A 20,853-nucleotide genomic window follows, 5' to 3' on the forward strand; every position below is an offset into this window, starting at 1 on the left:
TAATGCTTTTTAAAGCTATGTTTTTTAGCTAAATAACAAATCGAAAAAAAAAACATCATTATTAGGAGGTGCTATGTGATAACACCTCACCCCCCCGTTCTTGCACATGTCCTTCAATTTTTACATTAAAAGAATTTATTTTCTTCACAAAAATTGTGAATAACCACACCGATTGAAAACAAAATTTTTCAAGATTCTTTGCTCCACCAACATCCCAATTACTCCTCTCATATCCAGCCATGGTCTTGGTATAGGTATAGCATAGCCCCCAAACTATAGTGCATATTAATGTCTAAAAATATTCAAAAGTAACGTCAAAGTCAAGACTTAACAACACCTCTTGGGTGTGATGATAAAAGAAGTTTCTTTTGGGCCTTTTTATAGTTAAAATAATGTCTTATTAGAAAAACCCGGGTTTGTATTAAATTAGCAAATGAATCTAGTCTCTTTAACTTTTTAATCAATTTTTAATTCTCTTAATTTATACGAAAAAAAAATTTGGTTAGTGTGGTTTGGTTCATGTCGCTTTGAATGAATAATTTTTTAAAATTTGGGGCCCGTAAAATCCCCCTGCCCCGGGGCAGCAGGGGGGGCCAAAAATTTTTTTTTCTCTTGAAAAAACTTTTTAAGTGTTTTTGGTACAATTTGAACAGGGAAACTTTTGAACGGTAAATTTTCCCCCCCATTCCGCAAATACCTATAAGAAGAAAATTCAAGAGAATAAATAAAAATTTTTTTTTTTAATATAATTGGATCACGTTCAAAAGAATTAAAAATAATAAAAATTTAAGACAAAAAAGTATTACCCCGGTTTCAAATTACTACTCGTACTTAGTAAAGTACATTTTTTTTTCTCTTTTTTTTATCTTTTTGTTTAATTTATTATTTTTTTTTTTAAAAGAAATTAATTTATTATTCTTTTCTTGCCCCGGGCCTCCCCCACATTTGGGTTGGGGGGGAAAAGGGGCTTTTTTTTTCCTATAGGGCAAAGATATCTTCCCCAACCCTATTTAAATAAAGCCACATAGGCCGGGTCGTGCCTCGCCGTCGCTGCCCCATATCATGCCTCTACCTGTGAGAGACGTCGGTAATCTTCACAAAATCGTATAACTATTTATGCATTTTAATAAATTAAGTGGTTCCATACCGGAAGAGCTCTTCAATATCTCTACTCTAAGAAAGATGGGACTTTCTTCCAATAAGCTTTCAGGTAGTCTTCCATACGCCCAGGACTACCCGCCAAGAAACCTAAGGTATTTGAATCCAGATTGCAAACAACATTGGTGGAGTTATACCTGGGCTCAATTTCCAATTCCTCAAATCTAAAGGAATTATATCTTCACGAAAACAAATTGAGTGGCCAAATTCCGAACTCGTTGGGAGATTTGAGACAGCTTGAAAATTTGGAGTTGTGGGACAATAATTTAACAAATAATTCTCAAGCAAAATGTTCTTTTTTGATAATCTAGCTAGGCTAGTCTTGCATCATCTATGGAAGTTCTTAATTATCGATTGCACTATTATATATATATATTGATGCAGTGCTGGTACATTTGAGCAATCAAATAAACTTATTAAGTCCATATATACTCTCTTAGCGGTTGCATAGAAGTTAGAGTAAAATTAAAGGTTAACTACACTAATACCCAGGTAATATGATTCAATTTCGTATTTAGTTAAAATCAAACACTTACATCATCTGTACTATCGAAATTTTACTCCCTATGATATACATTTGTAACTAAGTATATAGTAATATAAGTATTAAAAGACAAAACTAAAATTATAATTTTTTAAAAGTATTTATATTTAAATAAAATTTAAGAAAGAAGTCAAATATTCTTGTTGAAAAATTGTACTCATGCCTTTGATTGAAAAACAGAACAAAAGATACATATTTCAATAAATTAGTTATGGGACACGTGCGTTGCACGTGTAACCCATAAATTGACAGTAGAAAATTTGTTATTTAAAGACAATTATTTTTTCACTACATATATATTTTATGAAATAAATTGAGTTATAAAATATAATAAATCTAAATAATCATGTCGAATTAATATGATATATTGCAGTACAAACTTCATCAATACTTTAAAAATATAATAGAAATATAAAAAATACTAACATGACATGAAGAAATACAATATTATAAATGTATATTGTTTTTCTTACGTCACAAAAAATTCTGATAGGAAAACAAAACCACAAGAAAGTATACCAAATATTGCTATCAAAGAGTAATGCTTTTTAAAGCTATCTATTTTAGCTAAATAACAAAGTGCAAGAATAAAAGATACATCATTATTACGGAGGGGCCGATGAAAATAGAGAAAATAGAGGTTAAATTTTTTGTGTGATAACACCTCACCCTCCTGTGTCTTGCTACATCTCACTCCGTCTATCATTTACATTAAAAGCAATCTTATATTCTTCACAATAATTAAGCTAGAATGAACGCACACCGATTGTCAATACAAAATTTGTTCAAGATTCTTTGCTCCACCAACATCCTAATGTCATCCTCTCATATCCATGCTTCTATGGTCTTGGTATAGGCGTATAGCATAGCCACCAACTATATGTGCATAGTTCAATGTCTAAAAATATTCAAAAGTAACGTCAAGAGTCCATACTTAAGCAACACCTCTTGGTAGTGATGAAGGAGAAGTTTCATCTTGCTTGGCCTTTTGTAGCAGTAAAAATAATGTGCTTTATTAGATAAATCTGGTTTGTATTAAATTAGTCAAATGAATTTAGTCTCAATTAACTTATTTAATGCAACTTTTCAATTCTCTTAATTTATACGAAAAGAAAATTGGTTAGTGTGAGTTTGGTTCATGTACTGCTTTGAATGAATAATTTATTAAATTGTTAAAAGCAACTCTTCCAATTCAACACTAGAAGATGAAAAGAATGCATGAGAATTTAAAAGATTCATCTGAAAACGTTACTGCAATAAATTTCTTACAATTAAAGGGTAATATGATGAAGTTTATAAATATTTCAGGATAAACTTTCTAATATATAAAATTAATATACTAATGACTTCCTAGTTTTTGCAAGAGGTGAATAGATTGGTCTCATAAAAAAAATCATATGTTCATCGGAAGCACTTTATTTCAAGTCTATTTATAAAAGATCATGCTTGATCAAAATTAAATTGAGCATCTAATGGGTTTTTACAACAGATTAATTAATTTCATAATTCATTGTTAATTGTGTATATTTAAATGTTTGGTTAAATATTCTTGGATGAAAATGATTCACGCATTTGATTGAAAAAGAGAACAAAAGAATAATAAATGCTATTTTTTTTTATAATCACTACAATTTCAACAAATATATATATGTACATATTCTCTTTTTTTAAATATGGTATAAAGCCTACCATCGTCATCCATTTCTTAAGTAATTAATCGTAAAATTAAAAATATAACATTGATTTGGATCTTTTTGTTCTCTTTGGGAAAACAATCAAAGTAACACTCCCGTTTGGAAAGCCAGGTAAATTGATCCTCTTGGAATTGGTGTAATTACATAATAATTGTTAGTTTTTTGTAATATTTATTATGATTATAATTATATTTGCTGTTTGTTTGTTTAATTTAAAAATAAAACTTATTATAAAAAACTTTAAAATTAATATTTAAAATATTTGCCTTTATAAATGATATTAAATTAGTTATGTAATAACACATTGTTTTTTGAAAAAATATTAATTAATAATCATATATTTGTAACTAATATTGTAAAAAATAATTGATATATATTTTTCAAATTAATAATATTTAATTTTAATTAATTATAAAACTTAAAAGAAGACGTTTTTTGTGAGAACGTCATGGATTGCATGTTTGACAAAAAAATAATATTTATAAACATAATGCCATAACATTATTCAAATGCTTGAGACAAAAAATCTATCAAATGTAAGTGAAAAATAAACAACATGCAATGTGAAAGCAAATAACTTAAAAATGAAAACATAACCTAAATTCAAAATCCAAAAGAAAAAGTTTAACATAATACTCCTATGTCAAATTCCAACATTACATAAGTAAGTTCTAACGTAACTTACTTAAATAATTCAAAAGAAAGGAAAATATAAGTCTATAACCTTCATGTACATGATAATATTACTATTTTAATATTTATTATATAGATGTTTTAATGACTTATTCTTTTAATATTAAGAGGGGTAGTTTCAAAATTACGGTAATAACACGGTTTGATGTAAATGAATTTCCCAATTTTAGGTATAATGAGAATGTCTATTTTCTTTTATAATAAAAATATAAAAAGGATTTCATTTCGAACAAAGATTTTCAACAAATATATATATTCTCTTTTTTAAAATTTAATAAAATTAAACACATAAAAAATTATATGTATTCGAAACTGAATCATATTACAGACCGTTTAATGTAATTAATCGTAAAATTAAAAATATATCATTAATTTGGATCTTTTTGTTCTCCATGATGTGGCAGGTGGTATACCTAGAGAGATGGGAAATCTTTGCAAATTGAAGATTCTATATATGGGTGGTAATAAATTAAGTGGTTCCATACCGAAAGAGCTCTTCAATATCTCTACGCTAAGAGAGATGGACCTTGCTTTCAATAACCTTTCAGGTAGTCTTCCATCTGCTCCAGGCTACTGGCCAACAAACCTAGAGTATTTGCATCTTGGTGTAAACAACATTGGTGGAGTTATACCAAGCTCAATCTCCAATTCCTCAAATCTAAAGAAATTATATCTCGAAAATAACAAATTGAGTGGCAAAATTCCTAACTCGTTGGGGGATTTGAGACAGCTTGAAAAACTGGGTTTGTACATTAATAACTTATGGTCTCCACATCTGAGTATCTTAACTTCATTGGTGAACTGCAGATCTTTAACAGTTATAGTATTAGCGGATAATCCTCTGAATGGTGTTCTTCCAGATTCCATTGGTAATCTCTCCACTTCTCTTGAACTGTTTTATTTATATCGTTGTGAAATTAGGGGCCAGATACCGTTAGGAATTGGGAATTTAAGTAACTTAATCGCTTTGTCCCTATTCAGCAATGACTTGACAGGATCAGTGCCAAGAACATTATGTAATTTACATAATCTTCAAATTTTAGGGCTTGGTGATAATAGTTTAAGTGGACCGTTGCCGGAGTGCCTTTGCAAATTGCCGAAGTTGGGCATAGCTAATTTGTCATCTACTCAAATTTCGGGTCAGATACCGTATTGCATCGGTAACGTTACCTCTTTGAGAGAGATTTATCTAAATTCAAATAGGCTCACTAACATACCGATGAGTCTATGGAGCCTCAAAGATCTTTTGAAGCTTGACTTGTCAAATAATTCTTTGGTTGGTTCATTGCCTCCTGATTTCGGTAACTTGAATCACATAACATTCATAGATCTGTCAAGGAATCACCTTTCAGGAAGTATTCCCTCCACAGTTGGAGACTTGCAGAGTCTTGTTTATCTTTCTTTGGCTTATAATGAGTTGCAAGGATCTATTCCGGAGTCACTCGGGAAAATGACAAGTTTGGTATTTGCGAATCTATCCAATAACATTCTTTCAGGTACGATTCCAAAATCACTAGAGTCACTTCGATATCTGAAGGATTTCAATGTATCATTCAATAGATTAGAAGGTGAAATCCCAAGTAAAGGACCTTTTCTTAATTTCACCTCTCAATCTTTTATGGGAAATGAAGAGTTATGCGGCGATTTGCTTTTCCGGCCTTGTATGACTAGGTCTTTTCATCAGTCAAGGAGAAGCAAATTGCTACTGATTATACTTGTCCCATTGGTTGCTTCACTGATGGCACTTGCCTCAATCGTTGTGTTTATGTTAAGGAGACGTGGGAATAGAAACGTTCCAACTCAAGCCGAATCCTTTCCTGCAACAACACTAGCCAGGATTTCATACATTGAAGTTGAAAGGGCAACTCAAGGATTCGACCAATGCAACTTGCTAGGCTTTGGAGGTTACGGCTCTGTTTACAAGGGCATCTTTGCAAATGGGATGGTTAGGGCAATCAAAGTGTTTAATTTACAGATTGAAGGTGCATTCAAGAGTTTTGATTCTGAATGCGAAGTTCTACGCAACCTTCGCCATAGGAATCTTACCAAAGTTATCACCAGTTGTACTAACTTGGATTTTAAAGCTTTACTTCTAGAGTACATGCCCAATGGAAGCCTGGAGCAGTGGTTACATTCTGATGGTTACTTCTTGAATATGATCCAAAGATTAGACATAATGATCGATGTTGCATCTGCTTTGGAATATCTCCATCATGGTTATGTAACAATTGTTGTACATAGTGACTTGAAGCCTAGCAATGTCTTGCTAGATGAAAGGCTGGTTGGACATGTGAGTGACTTTGGCTTGGCGAAGTTATTAGGAGAAGGGGAATCTATTGCTCATACTAAAACACTTGCAACGATGGGCTACATCGCACCAGGTAACTTTCTTTTCGTCCTTTTCTAATTGCATATTAATTTACTGGTTCTAATGTTATGTATCACATTAGAATTGGGTAAAAGCTTGAGTGGATAGCTTAATTTAAGAAAATATAACATATCACAGATTAAGCATGAAAAAAAAGGTATTGAAAACATCAAAATATGACTATGTCAAACTCTATATTCATGCATCTATGAAGATAAAAAAAAAAAAAAAAAAGAAACTTGTGGTCAGATCGTATCAATCTTTTTTTTTTTAATTAAAAGTTTCCCCAGAGGAGATTAACTAGATAAGCCAAAGGAACATAGAGGGGGGCTATGCCTGACCTCTACAATACAAATATACAATACTAGGAATGAGGAATTCATCCTTACACTCTAGCCTACCAGAGAAAAGAAGAAAGGAAAAAAAGGGTTGCTCCTCATCAATGAAGCATACAAAAAGATATCTAGATTCTAGGATTTTCAGAGCAAGCAGAGAAGACTCAGTCAGGATAAAAAATAAAATTGCCTCTCCTCGCTCGGATTCTAATGTTAGGCTTGCCTACTACGTCATTCTTCAATATGGATATAATCTTGAAAGGAAGATTTATAGCCTCGGTGAAGAAGGTAGTTATTTTGCATTGTTCAGCCAAGTTAGCGAGCATGTCAGCAGGAGTGTTACCTTACTCTTAAGTTATGTGTGAAAGTGAATTGGCCAAGTGAGCTCATAGATCGAATCTGTATAATATCATCTTTAATCTGCTAGAAGTCATCGTTTCAATTGATTGTTTTACTCTTGTTTCATTCCCATTATACCTTCAGTTTTTAAAGTTTTTATCTATTCAAGGTAGATTCAACTATTTTTAGTATCTAGCAAATATATAGATATTATTTTCATTTTTATTTGGCCCGTCAAGAAACTAATTACTCTTGTAACATCGGATCAGAGTATGGATCAGTAGGACTGGTTTCTCGAAGATGTGATGTGTACAGCTACGGCATTATGCTCATGGAAACTTTCACAAGGAGAAGGCCATTTGATGAAATGTTTCACGAAAATTTGAGTATGAGGAGTTGGGTCTGTAATTCACTACTTGTCGCACCAAATGATATTATTGATGCCACCTTATGGGAAGAAGATCGATTTTGAGAAGAAGTTGCATTGTGTGTCCTCTATTTTGGAGTTGGCATTGAATTGCACAGTTGAATCTCCTAATGAGAGGCTGAATATGAAAGATGTCCTTGCAATTATCAAGAAGATCAAGCATGAACTCCTTCGCAAATGATGTAACAAGGTTTATGCAATGGTGAGTATCCAACTTTTTAAAACATTCTAATGTTGTATGGATAGAAATGATCCTTTTCCAGGAAGTCCTAAGAAAAAGGTAAAACGAGAGAGAAGAAAAGCATTGAAGCTTTGGAACTCACTATTGAGTTGGCTATTCTCGTTATTACTTTTTGAGTATGAGGAGAACTTCATCAGCGAGTAAATAAATCTAGTACTTGTACTTTATAAGGAGAAGGATCAAAATTTTGTTCCATGGAAATTGAGTTATGATGAATTGTTGAAAACTTTAGCTTACTTAGATATTGGAGAAGTGAAAAACTCAAAGTCTTCTTACTATTAGTATATTTTTGCGTGTGCTTATGTGTTCTTATCCCATAATGACTCTGCCAACTCAAGTTTTAAAATTTTGTACAGGTACTGCGGCCTTTTCGGCTTTAGCAAATTTGGTGACCGCAATTGAGATGACAACCAACATTTGGTCCGAGAATTGAACTTTCTTGTTTCTTGTGCTTTTCTCTTGTGCAAGTTTCAAGTTTTGAGTGTATGTGTGTCAAATAACTTTAATATATAAGATGTGTACTAAAACAGTGTAAAATGATGAACTACAAGCTTGGCTCTTTTGGTTACCAAGTTGAACGGAATTGTCCCAATGAAAGAGCTTAACTGTAGATTGAAAGCACAAACACAATCCATATTTTTCACTCACTCGAAATTGATACAAAACGTAGATCCTAATTGTGGAAAACACTGAAAGGCTGAACCCGCCCGATCACCAACACTTGGCAACTCCTATAATCACACTTTGCAAATACAAAAGCTTCACTCCCTTTGTGGTTCATTATATTAGTAATATTTCCATTAATCCCATAACTAACAAACCAGAGATATCTCCATTAATCCCATAACTGATACAAAAGCTGAACTCTCCACATAATAGTCTGTCTTTTCCAAAGTCTGGCTTGGAAATTGAATCTCTGAGAAAGCTTTTTTACTTGGATTCAAATAGGTTAACTTTAAGTGTACCAAATAGCCTTTGGAATCTCAAAGATCTTCTAGAGGTAAGCTTATCATCAAACTTAATGAATAGCTCTCTACATCCAGGTATTGGAAACTCAAAGGCTGCAATATTCATAGACTTGTCATGAAACAATTTCTTAAATGAGTTTCCAGTGGCAGTTGGACGTCTATCAAACTTGATCAATTTTTCTTTGGCACATAATAATCTGACTACATCAACAGACAACAGTGACGTCATAAGTTTGATTGTCTTAGACTTCTCCTTTTTCTTTTCTTTTTTCTGAAACTGGTAATTGTGTATACCTCAGCATTTAGGACATGCTGGAGACCTTCAAAAGTGTTATAGTAGGAAAAAAAAAAAAAAAAAAAACTCTGGTCCAATCCCCAAATCACTTGAAAGCTCTTCAAATATCTCAAGTATTTCAATGATTCATTCAATGACTTAACAGGTGAGATTCCTTCATTGGTCCTTTCAAAAGTTTCACTAGTATCATTTTTGTCCAATAAAGGTTTATGTGGCCATCCCAAGTTTCATGTCTCAGTTTGCAATATTAGTCCATCCAGCAACTCAAGAACTAAAAAGCTTTTGCGGATTATTTTGTTATTCGTTGCTACTGCAATTGTGATGCATGGCTTATCCTGATTATCGTAATTAGAAGATATCTGAGGAAAGATGGCAGTGAGAGCACACAACCAACTCAATCTCTCAACCAGGACCACCACGGATTTCATATTATGAACTTTTACATGCAACAAACTGGTTCAGCGAAAGCAATTTGCTTGGCAATGGGAGTTTCGAATATGTTTATAAGGGGATATTTCAAGGCGGTACCACTTTTGCAGTAAAGGTGTTAAATTTGCAACAAGTTGCATCCAAGAGTTTCGATGCAGAATGTGAAATATTGAGAGACCTTTGCCATTGGAATCTTACAAAGGTCATAACTGGCTGTTCCAGCAATGATTTCAAAGCTTTATTATTAGAGTACATGCCAAATGGGAACCTTAAGAAGTTGCTATACTCTGACAACCATGCTTTAGATATAATGCAAAGACTGAATATTATGATAGATGTGTCTTACACATTACAGTATCTTCATCATGGTTAGTTAAAGCCTGTGGTCCATTGAGATGTTAAGCCTAGTAACATCTTGTTGGATGGAAATTTGGTTGCTAATTTAAGTGATAGGAAAAATATTTGGTGAGGGAGAGAGCATAGCATCTACGAAGTATACTGCACCAGGTGAAGCTTCTTGTTTATCTTGCAAATCTTTTCCCCATTCTGACAGGGTTAACGGATATAGGTGGAATTATTTCTTGAAACCAAGAAACAAAATTCTTCTGCAAAGTGAGTTTCTGGAAAATACCTGTAGATTGTACATCATTTATGGTGAATGAAATATCGTGCGATAAACCTTTTATCTTGTATAACATTCCTGTTGATCTAAAAGTTTAAGTTCTATGGTGAGAATGTACAAATTAAGGTGCTTTAACTACTATAGCTCATAATAGCAAAAAATTCTCCACCTCAAAGTGAAAGTGGGGCCCGTTTCCTATTTCGTTTACCCAATCCTTAAAACATTGCATAATCTTCTTTGAAGCAAATTTAATCTGCCCACCTCTCACTTATCAAAAAGTAATAATAACGATCCTCCTTCCTCTCTGCTCTAAATTTTCTATCAAGCCTTTCTAGAGAGAGTTGAGGTCTTGAGTTAAATGGAAGGCCGCATAGGTGTCATTCAAGCCGGATGGTCCAGCCAAAAGAGAAACACATTGAAAAAGAATGAAGGGAAAAGATGGAACTGGAGTTTTAGTATTTTACAAATTTGTTAAGTTTTCTAGAGATCCAGAAGCAGCTAGTCAGTAACTCTAATTAGTTTCTCCGTGTTTAAGCCAGTTTCTCTTCTTTTCTTTAAGTGAAAGATGAAAAAAGAACAAAGAAGAATCCCAATCAATTGAATCTGGTGACCACTATACTTATATATCAAGTCCCGAATATCTAAGGGTTTAACTGAAGTTTTCTCCACTTTAGTCCCTCCAAATCCGAGCTACTTGTTCAGGTATATTTTTCACGCTGGACAGCGTATTGTGTTGTGCAAATCTCATCAGATGTAAAACTTAATAAACACCAATGTTATTTAGTCTTAGTATAAGTTCAACGCTGAAATTATCCATCATACCTCAATATAGCAGCGATTTGGCATATTCTTCGCTTAACTCTGGCATTGTGACTTTGGCTCCTTTTCTGTTGCTGCTGTTGCTTTTTGTTTTGTCTGAACAAAATAGCAGTTATTCAGCACTATATACATATAGTATATTGTTTTGCTAGTTATATGTGTGATTTGGTGTTGGTCTCTTCAAAACAGAGCCCATTAGCATTGAGGCGTACTCCTTACTGCCTTGATGTCGACACCAAACGTTGCCTAGCGAGACAAAGCTGCAACTAGCTTCAAGGCTTAATCATCGACTTTTAACTGCATTAATGTGTCTGCTTTTTAACAGCAGTAATGTAACAAGCACTCTAGTGCCTTGATACCTGCACAGAATACAGCCTAAGCAAGACGACACGTCGACACCAACTTGCGCTGCAGCTAGCTTCAGTGTTTAATTGCCCCTCAAATGGACTTTTTGCAACACTGATATGTGGTTTTTCTTTGTCCTTTTTCTCTTTTGTTCCTTTTGAGCAGGATCCCACCTAACCTAAGAGACCCATTACATTGATACAACTTGTTAACAAAATGAAATGGCCTAACTCAACAGCAAAAGCTAACACATGGGATAAGGATCGTCCAAACCATATAAGTAAGCTACAGCCTACAGCATATACCCTCAACCTATGTGGGACTCTAACACCCCCCACCCCCACCTCCTCCCCCATCCCCACCCCCAGCATGTCCAAGATTGTACCTCTAGAGGCCCAATATTGACTAAGACCGAGAACAGAGATGGGTTTGGCACATATACCACATTAAGAAAATGGACTTTCAGCGTAATTCAACCCCAAAAGCTAGCTCATGAGATTGAGTACTGCCCAGAACCATATAAGAAAACTACTTCTTATATCCTCAACTAAGGTGAGACTCTAACACAACAAAGTGATATCGAAAGCAGGTTCTTCCAGCTTCTCAAACAACGCAGTAGACTCTGAGAAAGATCACAAGTTCGGCAAAATCTTGTCAAACCTTATCTACTGACTAGTCCACTTAACTTTAGTCACGGCTCTGTAAGTTTTTGCCTAAACTATTTGACCTAAACAGATGCTGATTAGCAAAAAGAAAAGGATGTTGTTCTAGAGTTCTTTTCGTAGTATTTGGAGTAAAATTAACCATCAGGGCATTTTAGAATTCACTTCATTAGTGACAGGTAGTGAGGGCATTTTAACCTTCATCACATGTCGTGGGCCAGAGTCATTAAATCCTATTAAAGGCTTCCCAAGATTCTACTTCTTCAACCTTTACCCAGTTCTCTATAAAAGAGATGCTCTTTAGAGCTCATCTTCTGGGCATATAAATAAGAGAAGCGAATATCATAAAGATAATTAAGTCATTCACTTAAAAATGCCTTATCTCGCATTACTTTTTACTTCTTGAACTTGTACCGCATAATGCTTTGACTTCCATCAATTTCCAAAGCACAGTAAGCAAACCACGGTGATTATAAAATTTCAAGACACAGGAAATGAGTTACTCCCATTACTATTTTTCTAAAAGATGAGACAATATCAAATGAAGCCTGAGTTAGTAGCAAAAACTTCCAGCACATACAGTCGGGTTAACAACTTTCACTATTTCTATGACTTGTATATCCACAAGCACTTAAGTAAACAGCCAACAATTCTATCATAAACCATTCGTGTAGTATGCTGGACAAATATAAATAGTTCTGGGATAAAAATTTAGTACTGTTTTATCCCTTGTTTGATTACTAATCCTGAGATAAGTTATACCATGATTAGAAATAGTACTGGGATAAGTTATCACTACCAGGATTAGTGATAAAACAATGAAAATGATACCCCTGAGGTCCCTCAAACCCATTTTCTACTAAATAAGGTGGAGGGGATTTTTGTAAACAAACAACTTCTCAAAAATTACAGTACAATAGATGTAATTTTCAATACAACAAACCGAACAGTCAATAACAAATAATACCAGGATAACTCATTCCACTGTAACTAATGCCTACATAACTCATCTTCAAACCAAACAACCCCTAAGAAGAGTTACTCTTTTATAAGAGATACAACAAAAAGAGGAAACTGCTTTCAAAAAATTACTTACTGCTTCTTATTCTAACTATTTGCTTCAAATTACCTCAACTGGCAAGTTTAAAAGCATCAATAAACAGACCATAAGTAAAACCCATCTTAAAATTGTTCAAAAGAGCAATAGGAAATGTCACCGTAGGCCTACTATAGTAAAACCTTGTCACATATTCGGTAATTAAAACACAAACTACAGCAGCAATTACATCATTAACTCCTAATGCTCCAAATGATAGAGAAATTGTTTGCACCACATAAAATCCACCCAGTAATGATATACCACCAAACAGTGCCCTTCTTGAAGGGGCTTTAAAGTAATTTCTTGAAATTTCAGGGACAATACGAATAATGTCAATTAGTCGCCTCGGTCCTCGTTCATTATCTTGTACAGCTTGAATTTTGAATGATTTTGACCTAGGTAATGCTCTAATTTTTGGAGTTATGGAGTATTGGATTAGGGTTGTAGATGGTAAAGATAGAGAATGGGTCATTTGATATTTATGTGATTAAAAGGGAAGTGAATATAGGATGGATGATTAAAGCAACTATTGGTTGAAAAATAGAAAAAGAAGAATCGGTACTCATCTATTGTGAATGCTTCAACTGTGTATATGTCTGTCAAATGAATTCAACCCATGAGAAGCATATTAGAGTTTGAATTAATTAAAGAATGCCTTGTATAACATTAATGATTGCAATCATGTGGATATCAACTTCAAGCGTTTAGACTTGAAAATAGCTTGACTTTGTTTCCTTTTTGTCCTTTCTGAGTGTTTGAATTTGGTTTTTGGAATAATTAATTTTGGGATTATTGTGAGAGATTATCCTTGTGGTTTGATAGCTCTATTCTGATTTTAAAACAATAGTGGATGGATTGAATGTGATAGTTTAGGTATGTAAAAGAAACAAGAATAATTGAGATATGAAACTCGCAAAAATGTACTTTCTCTGTCCCAATTTGGGAAAAGGGTCAAATTTATCCTCTAAGTATGATTTATAGTTTAAATTTATCCTCCGTCAAAGTTTGGAATCAAATTTGCCCTCCCTGTTAAGATACTTGATAAAAAAAAATTATATGGATGAAAGTTTGACTTGGACTCCACAACACAAAAAATTAACGTCATATCCGCGTCCACATCCATATCTCCCAACCCCAAGTATCTTAACCCGTTTCTCCATCCCATAAAATCATACATCCCACGTAAGCTCCTAACCCCAACAGATATTGTTACACTTGCTTACCCACATTAAGAGATATCTTTTGGCACATACAACTTGGTACGCGTCACAAGGAAATTGTGGGCAATAGGCTCAACACAAAAATCATACATCCCACGTAAGCTCCCAACCCCAACAGATATCGTTACACTTGCTTACCCACATTAAGAGATATCTTTTGGCACATACAATTTGGTACACGTCACAAGGAAATTGTGGGCAATAGGCTCAACACAATGCGACAAAAGAAAGCTAAAAAAGACAAAGAGTTAAAAGAAGCAGCCCGTGCGCTGGAGCAAATTGAAGTAGTAAGTGCTATTATACGGGGATTAACATATAAGTTTACACATTTATGACCAGGGATTTCAGTTTGCTGGTAACAAAAGGATTGGACCTGAGGCTTCAAATAGAAATTTTTGATGTTAGTATTTACCATCCAAAAGAAGATAAGACGGTTATGCAGCATATGTAAATGATTTTACATTATGTGTGTGTGTGTGTGCATTTATTTAAATTTGATGGGTTTCATCTTTACCTCGGAAGCAGACTTTCTCTTTGTGTGCAAAGATCAGTTAATGTTTGTTTATGTAATTACATATCTGTTTTAAAAATTCTTAAGGCAATCTTCTTCAAATACCATTATTACAAGTCCTCCTTCATGAGGTGTAGTGTGCTAAGCAGCGAGGTGAGATTAGTGTAATTTCATGTACAGGAGAAAAGTCTTTGTAGGGATATTTTTTCTTAATTGTCTAATTAGCAAGTTATATAGCTGCTCAAAATATGCTGTTGGTACCAACTTATATCCTAAGATATCTCAAAGTGGAACACTTGACAGAATAGATATCCTGATTAAAACGAAAAGATATCTCTTAATGTGGGTAAGCAAGTGTTACAATATTTGTTGGGGTTGGGAGCTCACGTGGGTTGTATGTTTTTATGGGATGGGGAAACGGTTTACGGGTTAAAATAATTGCGGTTGGGAGCTTGTGTGGAGCGTACGTGGATCTGACGTGACTAATTTTTTTGTGTTGCGGAGTTCAAGTCAAACTTTCATCTATATAAGGGCAAATTTATCAAGTATCCTAATGGAGAGGGCAAATTTGATCCCAAACTTTAACGGAGGGCAAATTTAAACTATAAACCATACTTGGAGGGTAAATTTGACCCTTTTCCCGTTCCAATCTATATGACACACTTTTTTTTCAGCCAGTCTAAAAAAAACGACACATTTCCTTATTTGTCAATAATTTCACCTTAAACTTTACCTTTACGCATAACGATGATCTATAACCACACAAATAAATTTGGCTTGTTTTAGACCACAAGATTAAAAAGTTTTTCTTTATTTCTTAAACTCCGTATTCAATCAAACCACATTCAGAGGGAGTAATAGTTTAGGTGTGTTTTAACCTATTCACTCTAATAAATAAGAGATGCTCCTCTGATTAAAAGAAAGAGAATGAGAGTTGGGTTAGACCAAATAACCCACGCACACTACAGTTGAGATGGAAAAAAAATGGTGGAGAGGATGACTGCTTTCACCCAAAAATTATAGAAAATGTGAACATCTGATAGAATTTTCAGATCTGAACCGATTTCCCGAACTAGGAAATTTGATGGTTAACACTAGATTGAATGGTTGACCCAGTTATATAGTTTGTAATATTGAGTAATTTGGGTACTACAGTTGAAATAACTAGTTTGGGTACCACCATTGATATGGGTACCGTTGGTGAAATATTCCAATAGGTACCATTGGTGAAATTCCTACCAGGTACCCTTTGGTGAAATTTCAACGTGTTTGTCTGCCTAAGGACACAACCTTTCGAACAAGGACACAACCTTTGAGAACAAGTGTTTAATTCAACTGCCTATCTTCTCTATAAATAAAGAAGTATTACTCCATATGAGACACTTTTAATTCAACTGATAATAGGCTTGTTGTATCCCAAAAGGAGCATTGTCTGCTAACCCCATAGACAGACAATCACTCTTTTGAGACAATGATAATATCACGTCTCAAGCCTTTCCTTTCTATTCTCTTCATCTAAATTCTAACAACTCAAAAGAGTGATTTCTAACTGTTATGGAAATCAATCAAAATTCTGGAATCTCTTTGATGAATAAGGATTTCATCAAACTTGATAGGTTTGATGGAACCAACTTCACTCGTTGGAAGGATACGATGGTGGTTCTTCTCACTGCATTGAAAATTTATTATGTTTTGGATCTTGAAATCACTGCAATTCCAGAACCAACTGAGGGAGAATCTGAAACTGTGAAAGCATTAAGGAAGAAACGTGAAGAGGATGAACTAATTTGTTGTGGGCATATTCTCAATATACGATCAATTATATGTTGATTAATTTATGATGGGATGCGCTATGGGAGAAACATATCAAAAGAAAAAAATGGCAGATAAGTTTCTTTCTTTGCAATATTTTGAGTTTCAAATTAAAGAGAATTTATCAATCATGGATCAAATTTATAAAGTGTTAGTTTCTAAACTACGAGATCTTGATGTGAAAATTCCGGATGTGTGTGGTGCAATTCTATCCAAACTGCCTAATTCGTGGAAGAATTATAGAAAGAAAATTTTGCATTCTCGTGAAACTCTAACTTTTGAGCAATTCAAAACCCATCTGCAAAGCGAAAGTGAAACTTGTGTACGCGACTCAGAGTTTCAATCTATTTCAAAGATTAATAATCTAAGTCACTATGTTGAAACCAAGTCAAAGTATGAAAAAGGTTCTAGTTCTGGTCTTAAAGCCAATAAAAAAGTTTTTAAGAAAAAGGGTTACTTGCTTTAATTGTGGCAAGAAAGGCCATTTTGCTTGTGACTGCAAGTTTAAAAAGAAGGGAAAGAATTTTGGAATCTCAGAAAATTTCGAAAAGGCAAACATGATTGAGGAAGCTGTTACAGATTTGGTTGCTATGGTATCAAATTTAAAAATTCGAATGGTAACAGAAGTAAACATGGTTGATCCCTCAAAGTCAGAAGAATGGTGGCTAGATTCTGGCGCTACCATTCATGTTTGCAACAACAGAAACTTATACAAGACATATGAAGAATGCAAGACGCCTGAAGGTGTTTTTATGGACAATGATGATGAAGCCAAAGTTGAAGGCAAAGGCAGCGTGGAATTAAATTTCACATCTGGACAAAACTAACTTTGTTGAATTTTATCATGTGCCTGAAATTAGGAAGAATTTAGTTACTGCAAGTTTGTTATCCAAGAAAGGATTTAAGATTGTCATAGAATCTGATAGTGTTATTATTTCTAAGAATTCTATGTTTATTGGGAAAGGATACTATTGTAATGGTTTGTTCAAGATGAGTATTAATAATATTAAGAGTTCTGCTTATATCTCTTGAGTCAAATGCTTTGTTATGGCATGCTAGATTAGGACATTTAAATTTTGGTTCTATGAAATTCATGTCAAGGATTGGATACTTAGAATGCAATCATAAACAATTAGATAAGTGTGAGGTTTGCATCCAAGCAAAAATGACAAAGAAATCTTTTCCCAGTGTTGAAAGAAATTCACAACTACTTGAACTTATACATTCCGATATATGTGAATTAAATGGACTTTTAACAAGAGGAGGAAAGAGATATTTTATTACTTTCATTGATGATTATTCTAGATATAGTCATGTCTATTTAATCAAGGCAAAAGATGAAGCCTTTAAGAAATTCAAGGAATTTAAATCTGTTGTGGAAAATCAAAAGGATCAAAAGATCAAAATGTTAAGAAGTAATAGGGGAGGAGAGTATTTCTCCAATGAATTTGATGAATTTTGTGAAGTTCATGGAATTATACATCAGAAAACTTTGCCTTACACTCCACAACAAAATGGTTTGGCTGAAAGAAAAAAATCAAATGTTAGTAGATATGACTAATGCCTTGCTCTTAAATGCTCAATTACCTCAAGATTTGTCGAGGAGAGGCTGTACCAACAGCTTGTCATATTCTTAATAGAGTTCCTTTTAAGAAAACTCAGACCTCTCCATATGAGTTATGGAAAGGTAGAAAACCTAACTTAAATTATTTAAAAGTGTGGGGGTGCCTAGCCTTTTATAAGGTTCCTGACCCTCAAAGATCAAAGTTAGGTCCAAGAGGTATTAAGAGCATATTTGTTGGTTATGCACAAAACTCAAAAGCATATAGACTTTTGAATTTGGAGACAAATGTTATTGTAGACTCGGTGCATGTGGAATTTTTAGAAAATAAATTTCTATATAATTCTAGTGAGAATTCTACAAAAGAGCAAGGCACAAGTTCTCCTACTCAAAGTAATTTTGAAATGATAAATAAGAAAAGAGGAGATGATTCTCAACATGAAGTTGAACCTCAGAGGAGTCAACGAGTGAGAAAAGAAAAGTATTTAGACTCTGATTTTATTTGTTCACAAGACATTGTATTTCTTGTAGAAGGAAGTAGGAGCAAAGTCAATCAATGTATACCCATTTTGTTAAATACTAAAAGTGATCCAACAAGCTTTAAAGAAGCAATGTCTTCTAGAGATGCAGCTTTTTGGAAAGAAGCTATAAATGATGAGATGGATTCTATATTATCCAACAACACTTGGATAATAGTAGATCTTCCTACTGGTTCTAAACCTATAGGTTGTAAATGGGTATTTAGAAGAAAATATGATACTAATGGTTGTGTACAAACCTTTAAGGCAAGGTTGGTTGCTAAAGGTTTTACACAAAAGGAAAGTATTGACTATTTTGATACATATGCTCCTGTTGCACAAATAACATCCATAAGAGTGCTTTTGGCTTTAGCCTCTATACATAATTTATATGTGCATCAAATGGATGTGAAAACTGCATTCTTGAACGGTGATTTATGTGAAGAAATATATATGGAACAACCAGAGGGATTTGTTCTTCCTGGAAATGAGAATAAAGTTTGCAAGTTAGTAAAATCCCTTTATGGGTTAAAGCAAGCTCCAAAGCAGTGGCATGAGAAATTTGATGATGTCATTTTATCATATGGATTTGTACATCATAACGCTGATAAATGCATTTATTCTAAGTTTACAAAAGATTATGGTGTCATACTAAGTCTTTATGTGGATGACTTATTGATATTTGGTACAAACATGCTTGGAGTTAATGATACTAAAAAGTATCTCAATTCAGTCTTTAAAATGAAAGACACTTAATGAAGTTGACACCATTCTTGGAATTAAGATCAAAAAAAGTGATAAAGGTATCTCCTTAAATCAATCACATTACATAGAAAATGTGATTCGAAAATTTAGTCACTTGGAAATCAAAGAGTTTAAAACTCCTTTAGATTCAAATATAAAGTTGACTGAAAATATTGGAAGGGTCGTAGCACAATTGGAATATGCTAGTGCTATTGGAAGTATTATGTATGCAACACATAGCACACGACCGGATATAGCACATGCAGTCTGCAAACTTTCAAGATATACAAGTAAACCAAGTGTTGAACATTGGAAAGCTATTTCAAGAGTGCTTGGTTATTTAAAGAAAACAAAGAATGTTGGATTATGTTATAATGGTTTTCCTAGCACGTTAGAAGGGTTCTCTGATGCTAATTGGATAACCAATGATGATGATAAAAAATCCACATCGGGATGGATATTTACGTTGGGAGGAGGTGCTATAAGTTGGGCATCAAAGAAGCAGACTTGTATTACACATTCTACAATGGAATCAGAATTTTTGGCATTAGCAGCTGCTGGAAAAGAAGCGGAATGGCTGAGAAACATGTTATTAGATATAAAGTTGTGGCCACAACCGATGCCAACCATTCCAATATATTGTGATAATGAGGCAACATTGAGCGTTGCTCATAATAAGATATAAAATGGAAAGTCTAGACATATTAGTCTGTGGCATGCCTATTTGAAAGAATTGCTTATAAGTGGTGTCATGACAATTATATATGTTAAGTCCTGCGAGAATTTAGCAGATCCGCTTACAAAAGCACTTCCTAGAGATGCTACTACAAAAACATCTAGTGGGATGGGGTTGAAAACCTTAACTATAAGTACATTATTAGAGGGAACCCAACCTTGAGTTAGCAAAACTAACAATAAAGGTTCAATGGGTAAAAACAATCTATTAATGTCGTTTGAGCACTTAAAAGAAAAGCATCAAATCTTTAAGCCTTGTCCCAGGATGATGAGTGCATACTGTTACAGGGAGAGAATGAGCAAGACCTCTTAATGAAAATGTCAAATGTCTAGAGTCACAGAGACATAAAATTTTTTACCTATATGAATACAAGAGTGGTGCCGCTTCAGCAAGAGTTAATAAGGTTTGCTCTTGTAAGTATTCATGAATTGGGATTAGCGCATGGCCTTTAAGTGCTTGAGCGAATCGGTGACTTAAAGTGGCTGGATAATATCATGCGTGTGAAGTTTTCGGTTTAGGCACAAGGGAGTTATGGTTCAATTCTTAGTAATACCAATAACTTCGTCTAAACTTTAAAATATTTACACTACTAGAAAGTTCAAATCTATGAGATACTTTCTATTATGTATGATATTAGGAGTAGTATTACAAACTAGTGGGGATTGTTATATAGTTTGTAATATTGGAGTAATTTGGGTACTACAATTGAAATA

General features: G+C 33.8%; 3 protein-coding genes across 3 annotated transcripts in view; all 3 read left to right on the forward strand.

Annotated features, from left to right (window-relative positions):
- LOC132047722 (receptor kinase-like protein Xa21) overlaps positions 1-8,463 on the forward strand; it is an 89,108-nt gene extending 80,645 nt beyond the window's left edge. The window contains exons 4-6 of the mRNA XM_059438726.1: positions 4,494-6,470; positions 7,401-7,760; positions 8,156-8,463. Coding sequence (XP_059294709.1) covers positions 4,494-6,470; positions 7,401-7,603 — 2,180 coding nt within the window. The 3' untranslated portion in view covers positions 7,604-7,760; positions 8,156-8,463. The remainder of the gene's footprint in view (positions 1-4,493; positions 6,471-7,400; positions 7,761-8,155) is intronic.
- On the forward strand, positions 7,690-9,864 carry LOC132047724 (probable LRR receptor-like serine/threonine-protein kinase At3g47570). Its single transcript, XM_059438727.1, has 2 exons — positions 7,690-7,760; positions 9,525-9,864. The coding sequence occupies exons 1-2, from the start codon at positions 7,690-7,692 to the stop codon at positions 9,862-9,864; spliced, it is 411 nt and encodes a 136-aa protein (XP_059294710.1).
- Positions 9,865-19,627: 9,763 nt separating this feature from the next.
- Positions 19,628-20,089, forward strand: LOC132047725 (secreted RxLR effector protein 161-like). Its single transcript, XM_059438728.1, has one exon. The coding sequence runs from the start codon at positions 19,628-19,630 to the stop codon at positions 20,087-20,089; it is 462 nt and encodes a 153-aa protein (XP_059294711.1).
- The last annotated feature ends 764 nt before the right edge of the window (positions 20,090-20,853 follow it).

This window comes from Lycium ferocissimum, chromosome 2 (assembly GCF_029784015.1).
Source record: "Lycium ferocissimum isolate CSIRO_LF1 chromosome 2, AGI_CSIRO_Lferr_CH_V1, whole genome shotgun sequence".
NCBI lineage: Eukaryota > Viridiplantae > Streptophyta > Magnoliopsida > Solanales > Solanaceae > Lycium > Lycium ferocissimum.

Excerpts from the sequence above, each read along its gene's own strand:
- LOC132047724 (XM_059438727.1), top strand. The coding sequence starts at position 7,690 with ATGTCCTTGCAATTATCAAGAAGATCAAGCATGAACTCCTTCGCAAAT. Across the intron at positions 7,761-9,524 it reads GTAACAAGGTTTATGCAATG|CGAAAGCAATTTGCTTGGCA; the intron begins GTGAGTATCCAA and ends AAACTGGTTCAG.
- LOC132047725 (XM_059438728.1), top strand. The coding sequence starts at position 19,628 with ATGTATGCAACACATAGCACACGACCGGATATAGCACATGCAGTCTGC.